Source organism: Protopterus annectens, chromosome 13.part0 (assembly GCF_019279795.1).
Source record: "Protopterus annectens isolate FY-2018-M chromosome 13.part0, PAN1.0, whole genome shotgun sequence".
Classification (NCBI taxonomy): Eukaryota; Metazoa; Chordata; order Ceratodontiformes; family Protopteridae; genus Protopterus; species Protopterus annectens.
Window position 1 is genome coordinate 548,593,712 of NC_056747.1, and position 22,179 is coordinate 548,615,890.

The 22,179-nt window shown below is 40.7% G+C and overlaps 1 protein-coding gene across 2 annotated transcripts in view; it reads right to left on the reverse strand.

Annotated features, from left to right (window-relative positions):
• Positions 1 to 22,179, reverse strand: part of MYBBP1A (MYB binding protein 1a) — a 1,224,315-nt gene that overhangs the window by 840,986 nt on the left and 361,150 nt on the right. For both annotated transcript variants that reach the window (XM_044054196.1, XM_044054197.1), the window contains one exon: positions 13,954 to 14,237. In XM_044054196.1, the coding sequence (XP_043910131.1) occupies positions 13,954 to 14,237 (284 nt within the window). The remainder of the gene's footprint in view (positions 1 to 13,953; positions 14,238 to 22,179) is intronic.

Here is a 22,179-nt window from a genome sequence, read left to right on the forward strand (position 1 = left end):
GGGGTTTGCACTGGTGGAAATGAAATTCTGCATTGACAGCGTATTTACATCACCTTCATGCTCTACATTTGTGCAGGGAGCATATGTCTGACGTATGACATTCCCAGGTAATAAAGGCTTTGGTTTACTGGCCGGACATTGGGCTATCCTTGGCAGGATATCCCAAAGGTGATGGATACTGCAACAGTGATAAGGAAGGACATCTTACAGTTACAAATACCTGGTGTACGGAAAACTGGTTTAAATTCAGTATTAAAAAGGCTAACACTGTTGCATTTGGAAGACAACCCCTTCCCCCAGCATACATGATAAACAATACTCCACTTCAAAATGAAAATGTAGTTAGAGACCTTGGAACCTGGGATGCTAATTCACTTTACTTTGATCATAACGTAACAGCTGGCTGAAAGCCCTTCTACTTGATGCATCTAATTGTCAAAAGAATATCATTCAAACCTAATGAGGTTACTGCTCCCTCACATTCAGTACCGATCAGGTCAATTATAAAATACAATGCACCCCTTGGGATGCACCTGACCAGACACATCAAACAACTAGAGAGACTTCAAAGGTTCCCAACCAAGAATGTCATAGGATTAAAATTCCTAAGCTACCAGAAAAGACCAGAAGCACTGTCCCTTTTCTCTGAAGAGACCTATGATTTGCCATCTGTGCAATATGGGGACCCTGTGGTCCAGGATATCTTGCAAATTCACAAGCCAGACAGCCCCACAAATACCAGAACCAAGGATTTACATTTGATTAAACAGATTAATATAACAAGGGGGAAGTACAGAATTATTATTCAGTATCTCCCCTACCTCCTGAACACTCAACCAACAGATAAAACAATGTAACATACTGTCTACCTTCAAATTATTCATGGCCCATTTCCTACTTCTATAATCTGACAAAAATAGTCCAAAGAAAAGTGGTCTCCATGCAGCACTCTTTACATCACTGGTAACCCTTTTCAGACAGACTGGTAACACCCCCATAACTAACTTGTCATATTCTGTTATTTAACCACTGATTTATGCATCAACTGACATTTAATGCCAAGAATCTGTCAAGTACCAACTTATGTGGGATAGTGCTGAATGCACTGGCAAGGCCAAGATAAGCAGTAGGCACTGACGGATCTTCAACCAAATACTGCTGTTTCCTCTTTAAAGAATAAAATAATAAAGCACTTCTAAAGATTCAACAATTCAGTTTCAGTGCCTGTTAAGAAACATGATCTCTATATATATAAAAAAAAAAAAAAAATACTGTCGCCTCCAAGTTGGTAATCTATACAGCCGTTTTCTTCATGACAAACTTTTCACTTTATTCAAGAGTAGCTGAATAGTATTAATTTTCTATGGCTGTTAAAATATGTAAAAATGTCTTGACTGGTAATAATCAAGAATAAAACAGCCAGATGAGAGCTTTCATCTTGTAAATAAAGGCTTTTTCATATTTAAAAAAGCCAAAAGATTTTATAAGGCAAGATCCCCCCTTACAAACCCATACTGCTCCATATCTAACAGAAGTAGGCTATCACTCTGGATAAGTCCCATTAGGATTACATTCACGGTTTTACACAAAATGCTGGTCAGGTTGATAATTTTAAAAATCGTTTGGATCTGATGTAAGACCCACCTTGTGAACTAGTACCACTACAACCTATCACTACGACACATTTATATGCTAACATTTAACTTAACTTAGAAAATAGGTGATTCATAGATTGTACCCTGATTGGAAAATGAACGTTCTCCAGCAGGGTATTAGCATACACGTAATGCCTGCTAAAAATGAGTCCAACGATTCATGGCAGCATATCAAGCTGCTACAAAGCTCAGACTGGAAAAGCCTAATGGCCACCATTATTTTACACTCACTAAGCAGTGCTTCTGCTGTTTAGCAAGTGTAAAATATATTTAAAAATAAAAAAAAAAAACAAATGTGTGTGTGTGAGAAAGTGAGACTGATCGAGCTGTTCTTTTACACTTGCCAAGCAGTGCTTTTGCTGGTTACAGAGTGTAAAAAGTAAATATAACAGAAAAAAAGTGTGTGTGTGTGTGTGTGTGTGTGTGTGGGTCAATGTGTGCATGAAAGCGAGGTGTGTGTGACTGACAGTGTGAAGAGTGAGAGTGATCAAGCACTGTCAGCAGGAGCACTGAGGAGGTTTACGTACCTCTCACCTCTTAGATCAAGTTAACTGAATATAAACTAAGATAATGGGGTTTAGAGGTTCAAAACAGGAACATATTCATGTTAAAAAAAAAATCACAAAGTTGCTTCAATAATAAGACTTGTGTTAACATGCATTTTCTGAAATGCAAGTGTGTGTCTGTGTGTACTTGTGCTTGTGTGAAAGAGAGGGAGAGACAATGAGATAAATGGACTACTGGCAGCAGCAGCAAAGTGGTTTGCGTACCTCTTAACCTTTTAGCTCAAGAAATCTGAATAAAGCCTATAATAAAGGGGGAACAAAGTCTGAAAAAATAAGAACATATTTTAAATGCAGTACTTATACAAAACACAAAGTAAGTTAAATAACAGGATGCGTGATAGCATGAATGTTCTCAAGTAAATAAAGTCTGAAAGTCAAATATATGTCATTTATGTAATGACTTCACTCCCCAATGACAGTCAAGAAACCATATATTTTAGCAGTAAGGGACCAAAAATAAAGCAAATATCTAAATTTTTTTTTTTTTACAAAATTATATATTTTAGATGTAAAATGCTTCCTCTAACACCATTTACATATACTACAACACTTTGAAACATTAAGTGGAGGAACTATTTTACATATAGAGACAAGATGATCAGCTTTAACAATTGGCTTAATGTCTGGTGTCATTCAAAGGGGATCCAGTGTCTGCCTGGGATGACATGCTTGACAAGCCACTCTGCTTCGCAAGGGACGGCTTGCACCTGTCACCCCTGGGATTCCGGATATTGGCTAAGGCTCTTGCCACCCCCATAGTGCCTTTTTTAGGCAAGGCTCAAATTCTAAACCTACCACCCTAGAAAACAAAAATGGGAAGAAACTGTGGGTAATGCTGCTCAGTGCCAGAAGTCTAAATCTCAAAATGCACGCACTCGAGGCCCTTCTCAGTATGGAGAACATCGATGTCTGTGCTGTAACTGAAACCTGGTTCAAGGCTCCTGAGAGCACCCGGCACTATTAGGTTTTACCTCATATCATGCGTTCCGGCCCCAAAACCCGGACCACACCACAAAAGGAGGGGGTGTATCCATATTCATAAAGGATACCCACACCTCCAGGTTGGTGGCAACGCATCTAAGCTCGGAAACCATCCAGGTGCAACTAACCATAAGCAAAACTGCTCTACAAATTGTAGCATGCTACAGGCCACCCTCTCAAACTCAGGAACCCCACACAGCCTTCCTGAAGACACTGGAGGGTATAAATGTATCTCCAAACACAATCATATTGGGTGACTTCAACTACCCGAATATAGACTGGGAACATTACTCAAGCCCTAACTTTCTAGCCCAACGGTTCCTGGAGTTCATAAATTCAAATGCCATGGAACAGCTAGTCACTGTTCCCACGAGAGGAGAAAATATACTAGATCTCATTGTCACAAACATGGGGACAAAATGCTCCACACCGGAAGTATATCCTCATTGGTGAGATCTGATCATAAACTAATCTCACTGGAAATCCACATCCGCCCCACCCCAAACAAAAGACCATAGTGAAGAACTTCTCTAAAGCAAACTTCACACTACTCAAGACTGGTGTGGTATCCTTCAAGGCCCCTGAGCCAGAGGAAACCACAACCCAAGCTGCGGAAGCCCTTACAAATGCCTTCTATGAACACCTCCAGGACTGCATGGATCAGGCAATCCCAAATAAAACCAAGACTCTTTCCACAAAGGGCAAACGTCCAGTCTGGTGGACCCCAGCCATTAACAAACTTTACAATAAGAGGAGAAAGCTATTACATGATAGAACAAAATCCATAAAAGGGAAGTCACCCCTGATCATTATTAGTAAAAAATACGAGCACTCATAAAATCAACTAAGGCCAATTTTGAGAGAAAAATTGCCATGGATTCAAAGGACAATCATAAGGCCTTTTTCAGCTATGTTAGGAACCTGGGTGGAAACTCCCAGATATGCTCAGAATTAGTCCAAAATGATACAAAAATCACTGAACCCACAGACATTGCCAACATACTGGCAGACAGGTTCAGTGCAAACTTCACCCCTCTCCCCTAAAGGAGAGATAACTATCCCAGCCGAGTGTAGCCTCCCGGACATCTCAAATGCGCAGGTGAAAGCTGCTCTCTAAAGCTAAAAACACAGCATCAATGGGACCGGATGGGGTCCCCGGCTGTGTGCTACACGAGCTAAATGAGGAATTAAACCCGCACATAAGGCAGCTGTTTAATCTCAGCCTTACCACAGGATACGTCCGAGTTTCGGAATGTTAAATCCAGAACCCACAGGTTAACCTTGAGCCCAAGGTGTTTGTAAATACATTCTATACTTCATTCTTTTGTAACAAGGACAACTGTTGAAAGGTAAGTGCATCGCACGGTACTTGAATGATTCACTAAACATATTTCTGGTTTCCAGTATATTGGCCTGATGTTTTAAACAAAAATGTATAATTTAGAACCCACTAAACATATCTTGGGCAGACTTTATCCAACTCATTGACAACAGTATCCCTTGTTTTGTACTATTATTTATCAGACCACTGGAACCTTGGGGACCCCAACATCAGATTTATACACAATAACTTTAGGAGGCCTGTCCCGTGTCTGCAAGGACATTCATCAGATAAATAGAAGAGTTTGACATTCCTGTTAAACTGCAGATTTACTGTGATATGTGCTAATTACAGAGGGTATAACCATAAATGCAGAGCAGAAAAGATCCTATATTTATGACTGGGGGTGCCTCCCATAAAAGCCATTTTTGGGAAAATCCTTGAATACTCAAATGAAACAACATATTTGATAAATACCTAAAAATTAGTTACCAGTAGTTGAAAAGTACAGTTTTGTACCTACCATAAATGTAGATGTTCGAAGATCCACATTGCTGCAGTCATAACCTGTGGGTAGTCCGCTGTCCTCGGTCGGCCCGAATACCAAAGTGTTAGGCTGGCGTCGGCCATGGTCGCTCAGATCTGACGTCAGTACGCCGTGGTACTAAAGCACATGACCGACGCCATATCCTCAGTCTTTCTTGCCCCAGATGTCAGAAGGCCTTAAAAAGAAAGGCCATAGCCAAAAATAGAAAAATACCCAATCACCAAAATAGCAACAATAGATACACCCCAAACTACAGAGGGGAAGGAGGGAGGGTAAATTGGACTGCAGCAATGTGGATCTTCGAACATCTACATTTATGGTAGGTACAAAACTGTACTATGTTCTTCATCTCACATTGCTGCAGTCATAACCTGTGGGTAGAATCCCAAAGCAAAGGTAAAGGGAGGTTGGTAAAATCAGATAGCATTAGGAGCTGCTAACATGCCCTGTAAAACTGCAGTGGCAAACCCAGCCCTAGATTTAGAATAAAGAGGAAGATGGTAATGTTTAGAAAAAGTGTGCACTGAACTCCAAGTAGCTGCCTCCAAAATATCTTTAGTAGCTACTCCCTTAAAAAGCAGTAGAAGTGGCAGTAGCCCTAGTGGAATGAGGTCTGATTCCAGCGGAACCTCCTTACCATGATGAGAATAACAAAAGCAATACAATGCCCAATCCACTTAGAAATAGTTTGTTTTGAAACAGGTTTCCTGAGATCCCAAAGCAAAAGAAATGAATAACTGTTGAGACTGCCTGAACCCTTTAGTTCTGCTCAAATAATAACGCAACTGCCTGTGAATATCCAAAGAATGCAAAATTTTCTCCCCTTTATTTTGGGGGTCAGCATAAAAGTAGGCAAATGAATAGATTGGTTTAAGGCCACATTAGAAACAACTTTAGGCATAAAAGTAGGGTTAGTGCGATGAGACCCTATCCTTATGAAATATCAGGAAGGGTTCAACTGCCATTAGAGCCTGTAATTCAGATACCCTTCTAGCAGACGTAATGGCCAACAAAAAGCAGTCTTCCAAGACAAAACTTCAACTCAGAGTAGCTGCAGGTTCAAAAGGAGGTAAAGTGAGCTTTTCCAACACAAAATTGAGATCCCAGGAAGGAGTAGGAGCTCTAGTGGGGTCTTATGTTCTTTGCCCTCTAAGAAATTGCTTAAACAAAGGTGAGAGAATAAAGGTGGGTCACAGTCATAGTGAGCAGAAATGGCTGCAGCATGAACTTTTACAGAGGAGAAAGACAAACCCTTGTCTAATAATTCTGTAAGATACTGAAAGAAACACTCAAATTAGGTACTGAAACATCAAAGCTCTTTTTTTGCTCCAAAGAAAAATCTCCTCCATTTATCAGAAACACTCAAACTTAGGTCACTGAATACATCAAGTCTAGTCTGCAAAGCTATGGAGAGGATCATAATGGAGCTCATAAACAAAGATATAGGGGACTTGCAGACATTGGACCCGACCCAGTTTGGCTTTGTCAAGGGAAGATCATGCCTTTTGAACTTGGTCGACTTCTTCAAACAGTCACCAAGGCCATTGATGAGGGAAAGGCAGTCCATACAGCCTACCTTGACCTTGCAAAGGCTTGACACAATACCCCACTCGGGTATTGTAGAAAAACTTACCAGCTTAAATGTAAACCCATATGTCACAAGATGGGTTGCAAACTGGCTTAAGGACAGAACCCACAGGGTTAGAGTTGCTGGCGCTGTGTCAGACTCCAAGCCGGTCACAAGTGGTGTCCCACAGGGCTCGGTCCTTGGCCCCTATTGTTTGGCATCTACTTCTCAGAAGTACAGGCCAACATGGGAGGACTTTGGCTGACAAAGTTTGCAGACGACTGCAAACTGGGCGCCATAGTGGAAAGTGCATCGGACACGGATATCCTTCAGAAGGGACTCACGGAAACAGATAGCTGGTGCCAGAGCCATGGCCTGAAGTTAAACGCCAAAAAATGTATAGTCATACCCTTCGGGAAAAACAAGGTAACCCCAAGCTACCATATAGGTGGCAATCCACTAAGCACAGAAGAGGTTATCAGGGACCTGGGGACCCAGGTTGACAGTGGCCTTTCTTTTGACACTCACATTGCTAAAGTGGTTAGAAAGACCTTCTACATTGCCCACCTGATCATGAAGGGATTCACATCCAGATCTAGTGAGGTCATTGTTTCCCCGTACTCTTCACTTATCAGACCAATGATCGAGTACAATGCCCCATTCGGGATGTATCTCACCCGACATCTGCAGCAATTGGAGAGACCCCAAAAGTTCCTCACCAAAAGGATAAAGGGACTCCAAAATCTGTCATATGCTGCCAGATTGAAGAAACTCCAGCTCTATTCAGTCGCATACCGTCTGCTCAGAGGTGACATGTGCCTGACATACAAGGCCATGTCCAACCCAGAATTAATGGACATGCTCCACCTCAAAAATCCAAATCCACCAAAACCACTAGAGCAAGCGACTTAAACCTTAGCACGGATATAAATAGGACGTGCTGGAGGGATAGATTTATCACTCAGAGACTCCCTATGCTGTGGAATAAAATCCCGGTCCATGTGAGGCAGAGCACCTCGCTGACTCTGTTCAAGAGAAATCTAGACCTGTGGATGGGAGATCGTAGGTTTACCCCGGGAATCATCTCTGTGTCACTGCTGGACAGAGGCACAACAAACTAATGGGCACAGTATTTTTTTCATATAAGGGGTGGCGTAAGCCACAAAAATTTGGGCTAGGCTTATAAATGCCTTAGGGCAGATAGCCTAGTATAAACCTATGAACCTATGAACCTAAAAATATACATAAAAAAATAATATAGTAATAAAATATAAATAAGCAAAGCACAACAATTTTACTGACAGCCCATTCTTTGTGTGCAATAATGCTCAACAGGGTGTGTGTTATTGTGTAAATAACGCTCTTCCAGGGGTGTAGAGGCCCTCTGCTGAACAGGCGTTATTTACACAAAAACACACACCCTGTCGAGCATTACTGCTTGCATGACTGATCGGGTTTTAGCAAAGTTTGCCTTAATTTTGTGTGGGAAACTAATAGGTATATTGTTTGATCCCGTAGAACTTCAATTTTTATTTTTTTACATGTGGCAATACATACTGTTTCAGTAGTTACATAAAGGATTTCTCCCCTTGTCTCTACAGTAATACTGACATATCTTAGAATTTATTGTGAAATTTGCACAAAATGAATCTCTGCAATCATGTACATTTCTGAAAATTTAGTTAGTACAAAACTGTACTATGTTCTTCATCTCACATTGCTGCAGTCATAACCTGTGGGTAGAATCCCAAAGCAAAGGTAAAGGGAGGTTGGTAAAATCAGATAGCATTAGGAGCTGCTAACATGCCCTGTAAAACTGCAGTGGCAAACCCAGCCCTAGATTTAGAATAAAGAGGAAGATGGTAATGTTTAGAAAAAGTGTGCACTGAACTCCAGGTAGCTGCCTCCAAAATATCTTTAGTAGCTACTCCCTTAAAAAGCAGTAGAAGTGGCAGTAGCCCAAGTGGAATGAGGTCTGATTCCAGCGGAACCTCCTTACCATGATGAGAATAACAGAAAGCAATGCAATGCCCAATCCATAGAAATAGTTTGTTTTGAAACAGGTTTTCCCTGAGATCCCAAGGCAAAAGAAATGAATAACTGTTGGGACTGCCTGAACCCTTTAGTTCTGCTCAAATAATAACGCAACTGCCTGTGAATGTCCAAAGAATGCAAAATTTTCTCCCCCTTATTTTGGGGATCAGCATAAAATGTAGGCAGATGAATAGATTGGTTTAAGGCCACATTAGAAACAACTTTAGGCATAAAAGTATGATTAGTGCGTGAGACCCTATCCTTATGAAATATCAGGAAGCGTTCAACTCCCATTAGAGCCTGTAATTCAGATACCCTTCTAGCAGACGTAATGGCCAACAAAAAAGCAGTCTTCAAGACAAAACTTCAACTCTGAAGTAGCTGCAGGTTCAAAAAGGAGGTAAAGTGAGCTTTTCCAACACAAAATTGAGATCCCAGGAAGGAGTAGGAGCTCGTGGGGTCTTATGTTCTTTGCCCCTCTAAGAAATTGCTTGAACAAAGGGTGAGAGAATAAAGGTGGGTCACAGTCATAGTGAGCATAAATGGCTGCAGCATGAACTTTTACAGAGGAGAAAGACAAACCCTTGTCTAATAATTCTGTAAGATACTGAAATGAAACACTCAAATTAGGTACTGAAACATCAAAGCTCTTTGTTTTGCTCCAAAGAAAAAATCTCCTCCATTTATCAGCATAAACTTTCCTTGTACTAGGCCATTTGGCCTCCAAAATGACCTTCAAAACTTGTTGAGGAAGCTGCGACCCCCCAGGGTCTAAAACCGAATACGCCAGGCTGTCAGATGCAGGGACTGAATCCTGACATTGCGGAAATGATTGCTTGCCTGGGACAAAAGGTGTGGAATTAATGGCAAAGGCCAAGGAGGCTCCCGTACTAAAGTCCTCAGCAGAGGGTACCAGTGCTGCCGTGGCCAATCTGGAGCTATCAGAATCATGCAAGGCTTGTCCTGCCTGACCTTTAGGAGCACCTTGGGAAGGAGAGGCAGAGGAGGAAAGGCATAAACGTGAAGGTTGTTCCAACTGAATGATAGAGCATCCACTTTCCAAGCTTTTGGGTGAAACAGCTTTGTGCAAAACTTTGGCAGTTGGTAATTCAGTGGAGAAGCGAACAGATCTATGTCTGGAGTCCCCATGCCACCGTCAACTGTTGAAAGACATGAGGATCCAATTTCCACTCGTGGGGATCCACCATCTGTCTGCTCAAAACATCTGCTAAGGAGTTCTGTGCTCCTGGCAGAAACCTTGCCTGAAGGTGAGGTGCAAACTGAGAGCAGTCTCCCACAAAATCATAGCTTGTCTGCAAAGAGGGTACGAATGGGTACCCCCTGCTTGTTGATGTACCACATGACTGTTGTGTTGTCTGTCTGAATCAACACTTGTCCTGGGTGAAGTAAATCCTTGAAAGCCAACAATGCAAATTGGACTGCTAACATCTCCTTCATGTTGATATGCAAATGTTGTAGTCTGGCAGGCCACGTGTCTTGAACCCATTTTCCATTGAAGTGTGCTCCCCAAGCCATGTCTGAGGCATCTGTCGTTAGATCTGACTCGCCTCTGGTCGGGTCACAGAGAGTCCCTTGTTTAGGTGACATTCCTGAGCCCACCACAAAATTCCCTTTGGATGCAAGGTATCATCTGAATGACAGTGTCAAATCGTGGCAGTGTTGAGTCCATACGCTTTTGAGATACCATTGTAGCTTCCTCATATGCAGTTTGGCATTGGGAAGCACCAGAATACAAGATGCCATGAACCCCAAGGCTTGAAGGACTGTCCTTGCAGTCAGCCTGGACCGTAGAGACAATTGTTGGAAGTAAAGGGTAAGATTTCTTTGCTTGTCCGGGGTCAAAAATGCCATCTGAGAAGCTGTATTCAGTCTCACACCCAGAAAGCACATGTCCTGAGAGGGTACTAGACTGGACTTTGTTACGCTCACAGAATACCCTAGGCACCTTAACACTGTCATAACATACTGTAGATGGTGAAGTAACTTGACTTTGTCTTGAGCCAGAATCAGGCAATCGTCCAAATAAGGATAGATTTGTATTCCCCTTAACCTTAAGAAGGCTATCACCGGTGCCAGGACCTTTGTGAACACCCTGGGCGCAGTAGATAAACCAAAGGGCAATGCAGAGAACTGATAATGTAAAGTCCCAGCCAGCAGGAACCTCCTGCAGCTGGGCCTGATAGGAATGTGAAGATAAGCCTCTTTGAGATCCAGAGTTACCATCCAGTGATCTTTGCCTAATAGAGGCAGGAGTTGTTGCAAAGTTAACATCTTGAATTTTGGAATGTCCAGGTATGTGTTGAGAATAGACAAATCTAGAATTGGCCTCCAAGAGTTTCCTTTCTTTGGTACAAGAAACAGGCGAGAATAAAATCCTAGGCCTACTTCTGACGGAGGGACCCCCTGGATAGCCCCCATTTTGAGAAGTAAAGAAATCTGTTTGTGAGCCTCCACCTTTTGCTGAGAAGGAACGTCTGGCATGCCTTAGAAAGGAGGCAAGGTGTGAAAATAAAACTTGTAGCCTCGATCTATAATGTCCAACACCCATTTGTCCTGAGTGAATAAAAGCCAATTTTTCCTGAAATGTGCCAACTTTCCTCCCAGAGGAGCTGCCAGACAGGAGGGATCTGGCAGCTGGAGATACAGGTCATTGGGTCTGTTTACGAAAAGGCTGGCCCCTGCCCTCACCTGAAGATTGTGCAGGGGAACTCACGCCCTAGGCCGGAAAGAACCTTGAGCATGAGCTCTGCCCCTACGTCTAGATCTGCCCCTAGACTGTAAATCAGAAGAAGGATAAGCCCATCCCTTAGTAGGCCAATTCCTGCTAAACTTAGGGGGCTGCACCTGTAAAAAATCCTTAACTGTTTGCATAGACTTAGCTTTGTCTTCCATTTTCTTCAAAACTGACTCCACAGGAGAACCAAACAGAACTTCAGACTGAAGGGGAGCATCCAAAATTCGAGCTTTAACATGCTCTGACAAATTCTGATCCTTAAGCCAGGCATGCCTACGAATAACTGATCCAGTGGCAGCCACCCTGGAAGAGGCCTGAAGAGCATCAAAACCACACTGCAAAGAATGCTTACCCACCTGATCAGAGGCATGAACTAAATCCTGCAATTCCTTACACTCAATGCCCTCTGCCAAAGCATCTACCTTAGATTTCAACTGACTTAGGAGAAAATTCTGGTACTTCAGCATATGAAACTGGCAATTCAAAGCCCTCATTGCTAGAGTGGAAGAGGTATACACTTTTTTTCCCCACCTATCCAAAACTCTAGAATCTTTATCCATGGGAACTGGATTCTTCACAACAGAAGCCCTGACACCCTTAGGTCCCTGGCTAATAGTTTCTGGGTCAGCTCTCGGACTTTTATACAAATATTTATGAGCCTCAGGCACTCTGTAATACCTGTCTGGCTTGACTGGGGCAGGAGGCAAAGAATCAGGATTAAGGGAAGCCTCAGAAAAAACATCCTGAACAACATCCAAAACAGGAGGTATAGCCAAGGGCCTATGCTGTGGCAAAAACAAAAAATCCCTAAGTCTCTTTCTAGAATCTGATAAATCCTGACCTCCCCACTTAAAATGCTCTCTCATGGAATGCAGGGTTTCAGAAAAAGAAAAATCCTCTGGGGGGGAAACAGAAGGAGTAGAATCCTCTGCATCTGAATCAGAATAAGGAGGAAAATCCTGAATGTCTTCAGCCGAAGACTCCGAGTAATCTGAAGAATGCTCCAATCCTTCCGCCTCTGGCTCCACCCTAGGCCTCTTATCTGGAGGGGGCAAAGAACCCCTGATTAAGGTAATTAAATCTTCTGCCATTTTCAGCATATTCTTTTTAGGTACAGAACCTACAGAACTAGGGCTGACGCCAGAGGAAGACAAACCAGGCCTGGCCTTGGAAGGTACCTTAGAGACAGAAGCAGAAGGTCTAACCACCTTATGCAAAGAAGGGACTACAGAAACCTCAGAGGCCCCCTCAGCCTGACCCGACTCCTGAGAGGCCACATCCTCCAAAACTAAAGGCTCCCCCTGAGACTCAGCTGAAACCTCGGTTGGATCCACAGATTCCACCGTAGTTTCTAAAGAACCGGCGTCCGTAACGGACGACTCATCCTGCTTGGACTTTAACGATTTTTCCTTACGCTTCTTAGCGGTAGCGGCCGGAGGATCCGACGGCATATTGTAATTACACCGCTTACCGAAGACAAGCCTAGCACAATCTAACCTGCGTTTAATGGTGCGCTTATTAAATCTAGCACAAACGCGACACCCGACTCGTGTGCTCAGGCCCCAAGCAAAGAATACAAAGAGAGTGGTAATCCCTATGAGGTATCTGTTTCCCACAAGAAATACAATTATTCACTTTTTCTGACATCCGGATTTAACTGAGGCAAGAAAAGACAAAAATATTCCCCAACGGGGTACTTAGCCCAACTTGGTCTTCGGTCTGAAACTCAGAATACGAAAATTTCAGGACGCCGAACGGCACTCGCAAAATGCTGCTTCTGCTACGGACCATGCGGCAAGAAAGACTGAGGATATGGCGTCGGTCATGCGCTTTAGTACCACGGCGTACTGACGTCAGATCTGAGCGACCATGACCGACGCCAGCCTAACACTTTGGTATTCGGGCCGACCGAGGACAGCGGACTACCCACAGGTTATGACTGCAGCAATGTGAGATGAAGAACATCTTTACTTGGCATGTTTCAGATCTACTAGAAAAAGAGGATAAAAGCTGATATACACAATACTATTTTAGAGCAAAAAAAAGCACTAGAAACAGGTGGCTCACAGTCTCCTTTACAGCCAAGGAGGCTTTCCATAAAAAATCAGCCCCTAGGGACAGCTTACTACTGTCGAGATCTAGCTAGAATGCCGATTTATCCATGTGGTTTTAACATCCCTCTATCTGATGATGGATGTTCTGAAGCAACAAACCTTGTAACAGACGAACACAGCAGACAAAAATGAACAGACATATATGCACACTTGTATATGAATCCATATTCTCAGTGTCCCCCAGTGAATTAACTGCAGCAGCACTTTTGCTTATAATCAAGTTTTATTGTACCGAGTTGTAATCCTGTTTCTAGTTTTATCTTCTCTTAACTGTTACACTCCTCATGATACTGCAGTTGGAAATACTTTATCCATGGGTGTCACCTGAAAAAAAAAGCTGCTGGCTCAGTGACATTTACCTGGAAAAAATAGATAAATAAAATAAATATTCTGTTTACTCCCATGATACTTACTGCAGTATTTTCTCTGGATTTTGACGTCTAGTATACAACTCTAGGCAGATCTCCAAGTCAGGATTCAGGAACATCTGTTTCAGATAGTCAACATAATCTAATAGAGCTGTAGACTGGAGGTGTCTCACAACTTTCCAAGAACTTGTAATCACTGGATTTCCTTGATTGGTTAAAGTTGAGAAGGCTTTCATAACAGTAAGCTGTTTGTCAGGATCATCACAGTTCTCAAGAAAGGCATCGACATATGTTTCCATCTCGGGGCCAAACTTCACTCTACCTGGAAGCTGAGGCAAATTTAACAGAATAAGCTTAACAGAATTCTATCAATAACATATCACCATAATAATATTACCTAGATTTGGAAAAATTTACTGAAAACAAGGAGTATGTCCTGTACGAAAAATGGTCTCTACGTATAATCAGTTTACTAAAAAACAAAAAAAAATTTACTTTTAAAAGACAGTAACACAATAAAATCAAACACGACCACATGTTCTCAGGAAAAATGATTTAGTTCTTCATTTAGCTACAAAAATATCCAATACTTTGATCTAAGCCTAGAACAATCTATAAAAATCAGTGATTAGGGAAAACACACGGGTGTACACTTTCCATACAATTTGGTCTACATTACAAAAGTACTCTACCTGATAGAAATTATGAATACAGTATTTGTACCTAGCAGGCAGCATTTAAACCCTTTTTCGGAAGTTTCTACACTCAAAATTCAAAAAGACATTGTTCCTGTGCCAAACCTGACTGACAAGATATCTATAACTCTCTCAACACACTCCTTACCTCATTTTTTCCCTCTCCTCAGTGTTTACTACTACTCAAAGATAAATATATACAAAGGAAATCTCATTTGGTCATAACTATTATTTAATATGTACACACTACTAACTTTATTTCTTCTCACAGTGATCTTCACTGAAATGCTTGTGTTTTTTTTTTTTGAACCCTATCTGCTAGAAAACTGTATTGAATACTACTTTGTATAGACTAACTAGAAGATGCGTATTCTGCATCTTACTGTATTACATACTATTGTACTATCTAATTATTGTATATTGCTTATATTATTTTGGAGCTTTTCTCCCCGGGCCTCCGCTGAAAATGGGCTTCTTGCCCAGTCGGGCTTTCCCAGTAAGCAAATGTAAATAAATAAAATACAAATAGACACAAGCTCATTATGATGCCTGCTGCGATATTATGCTTAATCAAAATGAGCCCACTCCTTTTTTACTCCATTAGTTCAACACCCAGTCACTAATGACAACTATCCTAAAAGTGAGGGAAAAAAAAGCTTTACCCCGCAAATGCTAAAAGTGAAATGTACATTTGCCCAACTTGCAGAAAATTTCAAAAGCCAAGGACTGGCTGGAGGCACTGCATCCTGGGGGACTGTAGAAGGTATATTCTCAACCAATTAAGGAGTTTTCTCTCTAGATTAAATTATAGAATAAGTTTGCATCAAATAACCTTCGCTGAAATTCAGCCCAACCACTGGACTCCTCAAACTTTAAGTCTCTAGGGTGGAACAAGCATAATTAAGCACCAGCACAGAACTAAAGAAAAGTCATGCCAAAAGAGGCTCAACTCCAACAATCCTGAGCAAACAAAAACTCACCAAGAAGGAAGGCATACAAATCATAGGTCATGGTAATAAATACTGGCAAAACATAGAGGCAGCTAATACTGACGAGGAGACCAGACCACAGCAAAGTCCACAAAGCAAATGACAAAAACAGAACAAATAACTGCCAATTGTCTAAGAAATAAAAAAGACTGCTATGAGCCCTTTGTTTCCAGAGAACAGGTAGATGAACCACTGATTCAGGTAACAAACTAGTAAAGTCCCTTAACAATTCAACATGCAACTGTTCTATTCTCTCTGCATCTAAACATATAACATTAATAAAATTTACAAATTAATAGTCTGATTTGTCATCCAAACCATTTTAATAAAAACATAAAGCTGTTTCAGAGATATAACCCAGTATTGACAGCAAAAACCAATAGGCTTATATCAACATTAGAATATGTCACACTGCACTGTACTCAATTCCAATGGAATGGATATAAAATTTCCATCAAGGTGATATGACTCTACAACACATTTGCAATGAACTGTCATAATACTGAAAGTCAAAATAATATAAACGGTTTCCCAAAAAGGAGAGCATTTTTATCCCTGGAAATATGCCATCACAAAACCTCTGTGCATGCACCTGTGTGTAGTCAACTTCAGTGCTGAGCTGCACTTTAAACCTTAAGGCTAAAAAGATGCAGTCTTGGGTGCATTTTATATCTAGATATCCAAATAAAGTTCCCTGAAATATGTATTTAGAACTCTCAAATGGAAATTAAAATACTGCCTGCACTGCATAGGCAGGCACAATCACTTCACAGTGGCAGTACAGCATGTTACACTATGCCTGGTTTCTATTAGGGATGGGTATATCACAGCTGAATAGGATGAAGACTGCAACACATCCTCCAGAATATATTTGTGCAGACTTCTTATAACAACAAAATTAAAAAATATATACAGTTTTCATAAAAGGGATCTTTTTCTTCACTGGAAATATGCCATAATCAAAGTTATCTGTACTGATGGACCAACGAGGAGTCAAATTTAGCAATAAATTGCATTTAAATCTCTAAGGGTGGAATGGCAAACTCATGTGTGTTCCATATATGCAGGAACAAGTATAATTGCCTAAATTTCTTCCAAGGATGTTCATAGGGGGATTAACATGAAGCAAGCTAAACACAAACTGAATGCAGGGTTGACAAGCATTTGACAACAACAAACTGGCGTGCTGCACTACACTTTGTTTCTACTAGGAGTGATTATACAACTTATATGTAGGGGGGGGTATGGTTACATATTAGAAACACGAAAAAAGCTAAATGTCCAATGTATGTATATCGACACAAAGGTCGATGTACATACAGAGAGAAACACACAAAAGGCAAAATTCAAAATGCCAACCGTCTTTTAGCCAGCAGTGTGATGGTGGGGATAAAAAAAAAATATGTCCTTATCCCCACTGTAGTGCAATCTCGGAGTTGGTATATTTAAGTAGGGGGTGTGGGGTGCAGGGGGGCTTGCCCCCCTGTAAAAGCGTATTAAATTGTTTATTTTTTATTTTGCTTACCTGTTTGACGCATTTTGATTACGAAACACGTTTGGCGTTTTGATTTTTGCCCTTTATGTGTTTCGCTTTTATGTACAACGACCATTATTTGTCGATGTACATACATTCGGGATTTAGCCTTTTCGGGTTTCTAATATAGACCTGGGAGGTATACAACACTATCCAGAACATAATGGTAAGCTCAAAAAGAGGTGACAAACACAGTGAGTGGAAGGAATGATAATTATTTTATCAAAACAAAAAACTAAGCGCTTTTGCTTCTCAAGGACGTTCAGACTTCTAACAAATCAATTAATTAAACTTAGCCCTTTTAGAAAAGAAATACAGTGGATTATCAGAATGCTGGCAGATAAAGCCTATGGATTAAATGATAAGATTCTATTAAAACATTTTCTATTAGATAGACTTCTAAAGCATTAGTTGTTTAATATGCATTGGTATTTGTTTTACATGTTTTTATGCTTACATATGCTTGAATGAAACTGTTAGCTCTTTAGTGTGTGTTTTATCTATCTCTCTCTCTCTCTCTCTATATATATATATATATATATATATATATATATATATACACACATACATATATATATATATATCCATACACAAACATATAGATATATATAGATATATATATATATATATATATATATATATACATACACTAATTAACATTATATACATATACACATATTTCTTTTGAGATTAAATACTGCCATCTGCTGGTCACATCTTAAATAGAGGATTTTAGGTATAGAGTTTTTAGAAGTTGGATTATAAGTTTGTTTTATTTGCCATTTCATGATTATTGCAAATTTCACATATATGTTTATGCTTTTTTAAGCCATATTTATACAATTATTTAGCTTTAATTCAGAAAGTTCTTTTTGTTTGAATGTATTTGTTTTTGATTGCAACTTTAATTGTGAACTACTCATTTACATACTGAATTGGGGCAGATTTTTTACTGGAGAATTTGTATATTAAACGGCTAAGTTTAATTAATTGATTTGTTACAAGTCTGAAGAAGAGTCCCTGAGATGCGAAAAGCACTTACTTTATTAAAACAAAAAAATAAAAAAGCTATTATCATTCCTTCCTCTCACTGTGTTTGTCACCTCTTTTTGAGCTTACCATCTCCATTTGGATTATTAGAGGTGCTTCAGTCACCAACCTTTTGTGAACTTTTTTCATTATCCAGAACATATCTGAATAAGTTATCATTACATACAAAATATAAATCATTCACATTTCTCCAAAAAAGGAACTTTTCTGTTAATGGAAACTTGTCATGACAAAAACCCCTGCTATGATGGGGACAATTTGGTTGGGAAAATGTCATCACTGAGCTGCATTCAAATCATTAATGGTGAATTGCAGCCTTACATCCACTTTGTGCCAGAGAACACAATAATAATTCCTTAAACGTTTCTCTATGAGCTCAAGGGACAGTTGGCAAGAGGCCTGTTATACAATGGCAGCGACTGCAAAATTTAATTCTACTGAAAGTGACAACTGGGCATGATGCATTACATACTATTCCATCTGAAGCTAGTCTGTTATTTTTCCTGAGGATAGGGAATGCAGAAAATATCCACAACATATGTGTACTGCTTTGTCATTACATTAATAGCAAACATCATATGTATTTCTCTAGAAAAGGGAATGTATATAATAGTTATGATGTAGGTACCATACACTAAAAAAACTGCATATTCAGAACTACATACATTTTTATAAAGTTCTTGACAGCAAGCTCAAAAAGAATAAACACTTTCATACTGCATTGTCTTAACTACAAGACCTCACCTGTGCTTCTATGATTTGGATTATCCTTGTTTTCCATTTTAGCTTGGCAATTTTTCTCCAAAGGGTTTTGCACAACATATACCACAACAAAGAGTGACATCAAGTACTATACAAAAGAATGGCAAACCAGAGTATATTGGTTCACTCAAAAGTTCTTGCAAATCAAGAAAAAACACTGAAGATTTGCTACCTAATAGTTATAAGGAAATACAAATACTTCATCAGCTTACAGAGATCTTCAACAGCAACCAGGTAACCATTAAACACAAGAGGATGGCAGAAGAGTATATGGAATCCACTGACTATGATTCCCTTATAGATTAACTGAGACAGCAAGAACACACCTGACATAGGTCTAGCACTGGACATCCTCCTTAGTGGGTCTATGGCTGAGAATGGTTAAAACTGCAAGAAGTCCAATGCAGCAGGAGCTGAAAGACAGTAAGCAGACAAAGGGATAGAAGGCAGAGTTCTGAAATATCCAAATATCAAAGGAGGTCCAATTCCTGCATACACACTCCAAGCAATAATACTTGGCAAGGATGCCAGCCAACAATCAAATTGCACCTGCATAAATATCAACAAGGGAGACCAATCTGAAGCAAACAATGGAAGAACCCTTTGTTTAAAGCAAACAATAGGAGAATGCCTCTAATGAAGGTGGTTCACCACCTGATGGCAAAAGACAATGCAGCTGGAAAGTAGAATCTTTGGGAGTTTGGTAACTGCATGTCCTTCCCATCCCATAATAAAGATGATGAATAGCTGTTGCCTTCCTAAACTTATCAACTCACCTTTAGGGAACAATGTGAGCTGAGCAGTGCACATTCAGGTTGTGAAGGGCTTTAACAGTTTTTACCGCAAAGACAAATGGACTGTGACACAGGCAATTCTGATGTTAAGAGGAGATTAGTGAGAGAACATGATATCTCTGTAGTCATGGAAATCTCTCAATCCCTATGACACCCACATCTTCAGTCCTAAAAAAGTAAGAAAATCTGTGTGTATATGAGCCAAAGAAGATACAGACTGGTCTAGTGGTAGATCAACTGCTTAGTATTTATTAAAACTCTGCCAAGAACATGACCTCCATGCACCCACTTCACGAACAGAAACAAGTGACCAGAGTATCCAGCTTCATTCTACTGAAAGAAGTCCTCTAAGAAAGGATCAAGGAGATCTTCTCCCACTTTAATGTGATTCAGAGATGGCAACCATAGCTGCTTCAACTCAACAGGTAAGAGATTCTCATGAAGAAGCCATCTATTTTTTAATCCACGGAGGAGAACACATGAAATCCCTTCACCTGCAAGGTTCCTGTCACAGTGGTTAGCACCTTGGTAAACACAAGAGTAGAAAACAGACATGACAACAGCAGTCCATCTAGGCACCATGCGGCAGCAAAGAAAAGATATCTTGGAGAGATGAGCGCTAAAACCTGAAGTACAAGATCTGCTCATTGACGTCAGTGATGTTTAGGATGTGATGAAACTTCTTACATCTCTTTTAGAATCAAGATGATGCGACAGAAGTCTTAACTTTTTCTCAGAGGAGGAATAGGCTCTTCTCATCTGGGGAGTACAGTCAGGGGCTGTCCAAATAGCTCTGTGAAGGTGACTTGCTTTTTCACAAGGAGGAACCAGCAGCACTAAGATGAGGCCAACTGTGACCCTGCCCAGAAAACACTTATTTTTAAAAATGGCACTCCAAGCAGAGGAGAATTGGAATACCTTGTCAGCCCCCCCACACACACACACAAACACAAATCTTTAGACAATGCTCAAAACTGTCACTGCTGGGCATAATTTGCTGGCTAGCACTGCTGGGGATGGCAAAACTATTAAACATTCAAAGGCCCTCCTTTGTCTATACTGGAACTTATTCTCAGGGGATCAAGCAGGACATAGAAGACAAAAGCCTGAAAGTGCATCATACAAGCCCACAACAGTAGTAAATATATCATTTTTTAAACCTTTTGGTCCTGTCCCTACACTTTGATCAAGTCCCCAACACCTAGCAGCCCATCTGCTCCACCTAACACCACAGCATCCAAGGATACTTGCTAAAGGAGGCAAGAGCCTAAGATTGTGGTGGTTATCCAGCAGGGTCAGATGAGTTGTCTGGAATGCTCAACACACTTCTCATATTGCCTGGAAAGTGTAATGCAAAGCCCACTATGCCCGACTAGTGGGCACATATACTTACTTTGTCCGCTAGAGTGCTCTTCATTCCTTAGTAGGCTTACTCATCCAGAGTCCGTTAGTGCGGAGACTAGACTTCTGGACCATCATCAGATGGCTGCCCTACAATGGGACTCCACCACTCTTTTTCTGGTGGGTTGACTGGTGAGAAAAATTCACTCCCATTCTTTTCCAAGTGGTCTACTAGTGCCCAGATCACTCACCTTGGGATGCCTCAACTTTAACAGAACCAAAACCACCACACTGAGCAGTCATCCAATAACTAAAGGCCTATTTTCTCTTTAAAAAGCCATTAATTGACTCACCTAGGGATGGCCTTTCTCAATGAAAGGGATATCTGGGAGGAAGAAGGAAAGCATCACCCACTCCACAGGGCATAGAAAAAACATCTGCACCAGTCACTATAGCCATATCTCCAACACAAGGTTGCAGCACATTATATGGCAGCTCAATACAAAAGCGAAAAGCTCAGTACTGACCAAATTTTCCTGGAGTTCAGACTCGGAAAAGCAACTGATCCACCAAGAAAGACTAGAAGCTGGACAAGTGTAAAAGACAGCCATGGAATTTAAACCTCAGTGAGGCAAAGGAGAACACCAAGTTGCCTAAGAGGATTTCTTGATAGGCAGGAAGGTGCTGTGAGCTCTTAAGCCCGTGTTACACTAAACATATCAAGCAGGAGTCTGTTCTCTGATGCCTATTCAAGATCTCAGTCCACTCAGCTGAAACCTGTAAAGTGCATCAGCTCTCTCTGGAATCTAGAAAGCAACAGTCAGGTGCTTACAGGATTGTACAAATGGCATCCCTGATAATTCCCAGAGGCATGATGATCAATGGCTCCTCATCTTCCACTACCATTTACTTATTCAGGTGTTCCTATGGAAACAGAATGGCAGCTGAAGGCCAGACTGTGGTAAAATTTATGATTCTAAAAATCATTCCATACAAAAGGTTCATCTTATGTGGAGCTGTACAAAGGGAAATGCTCATTCTATTTACCTTTCCCAGGAGAAAAGTACCTCCTAATCCTCAGACTCTTGACAGATACAGGGTAAAAG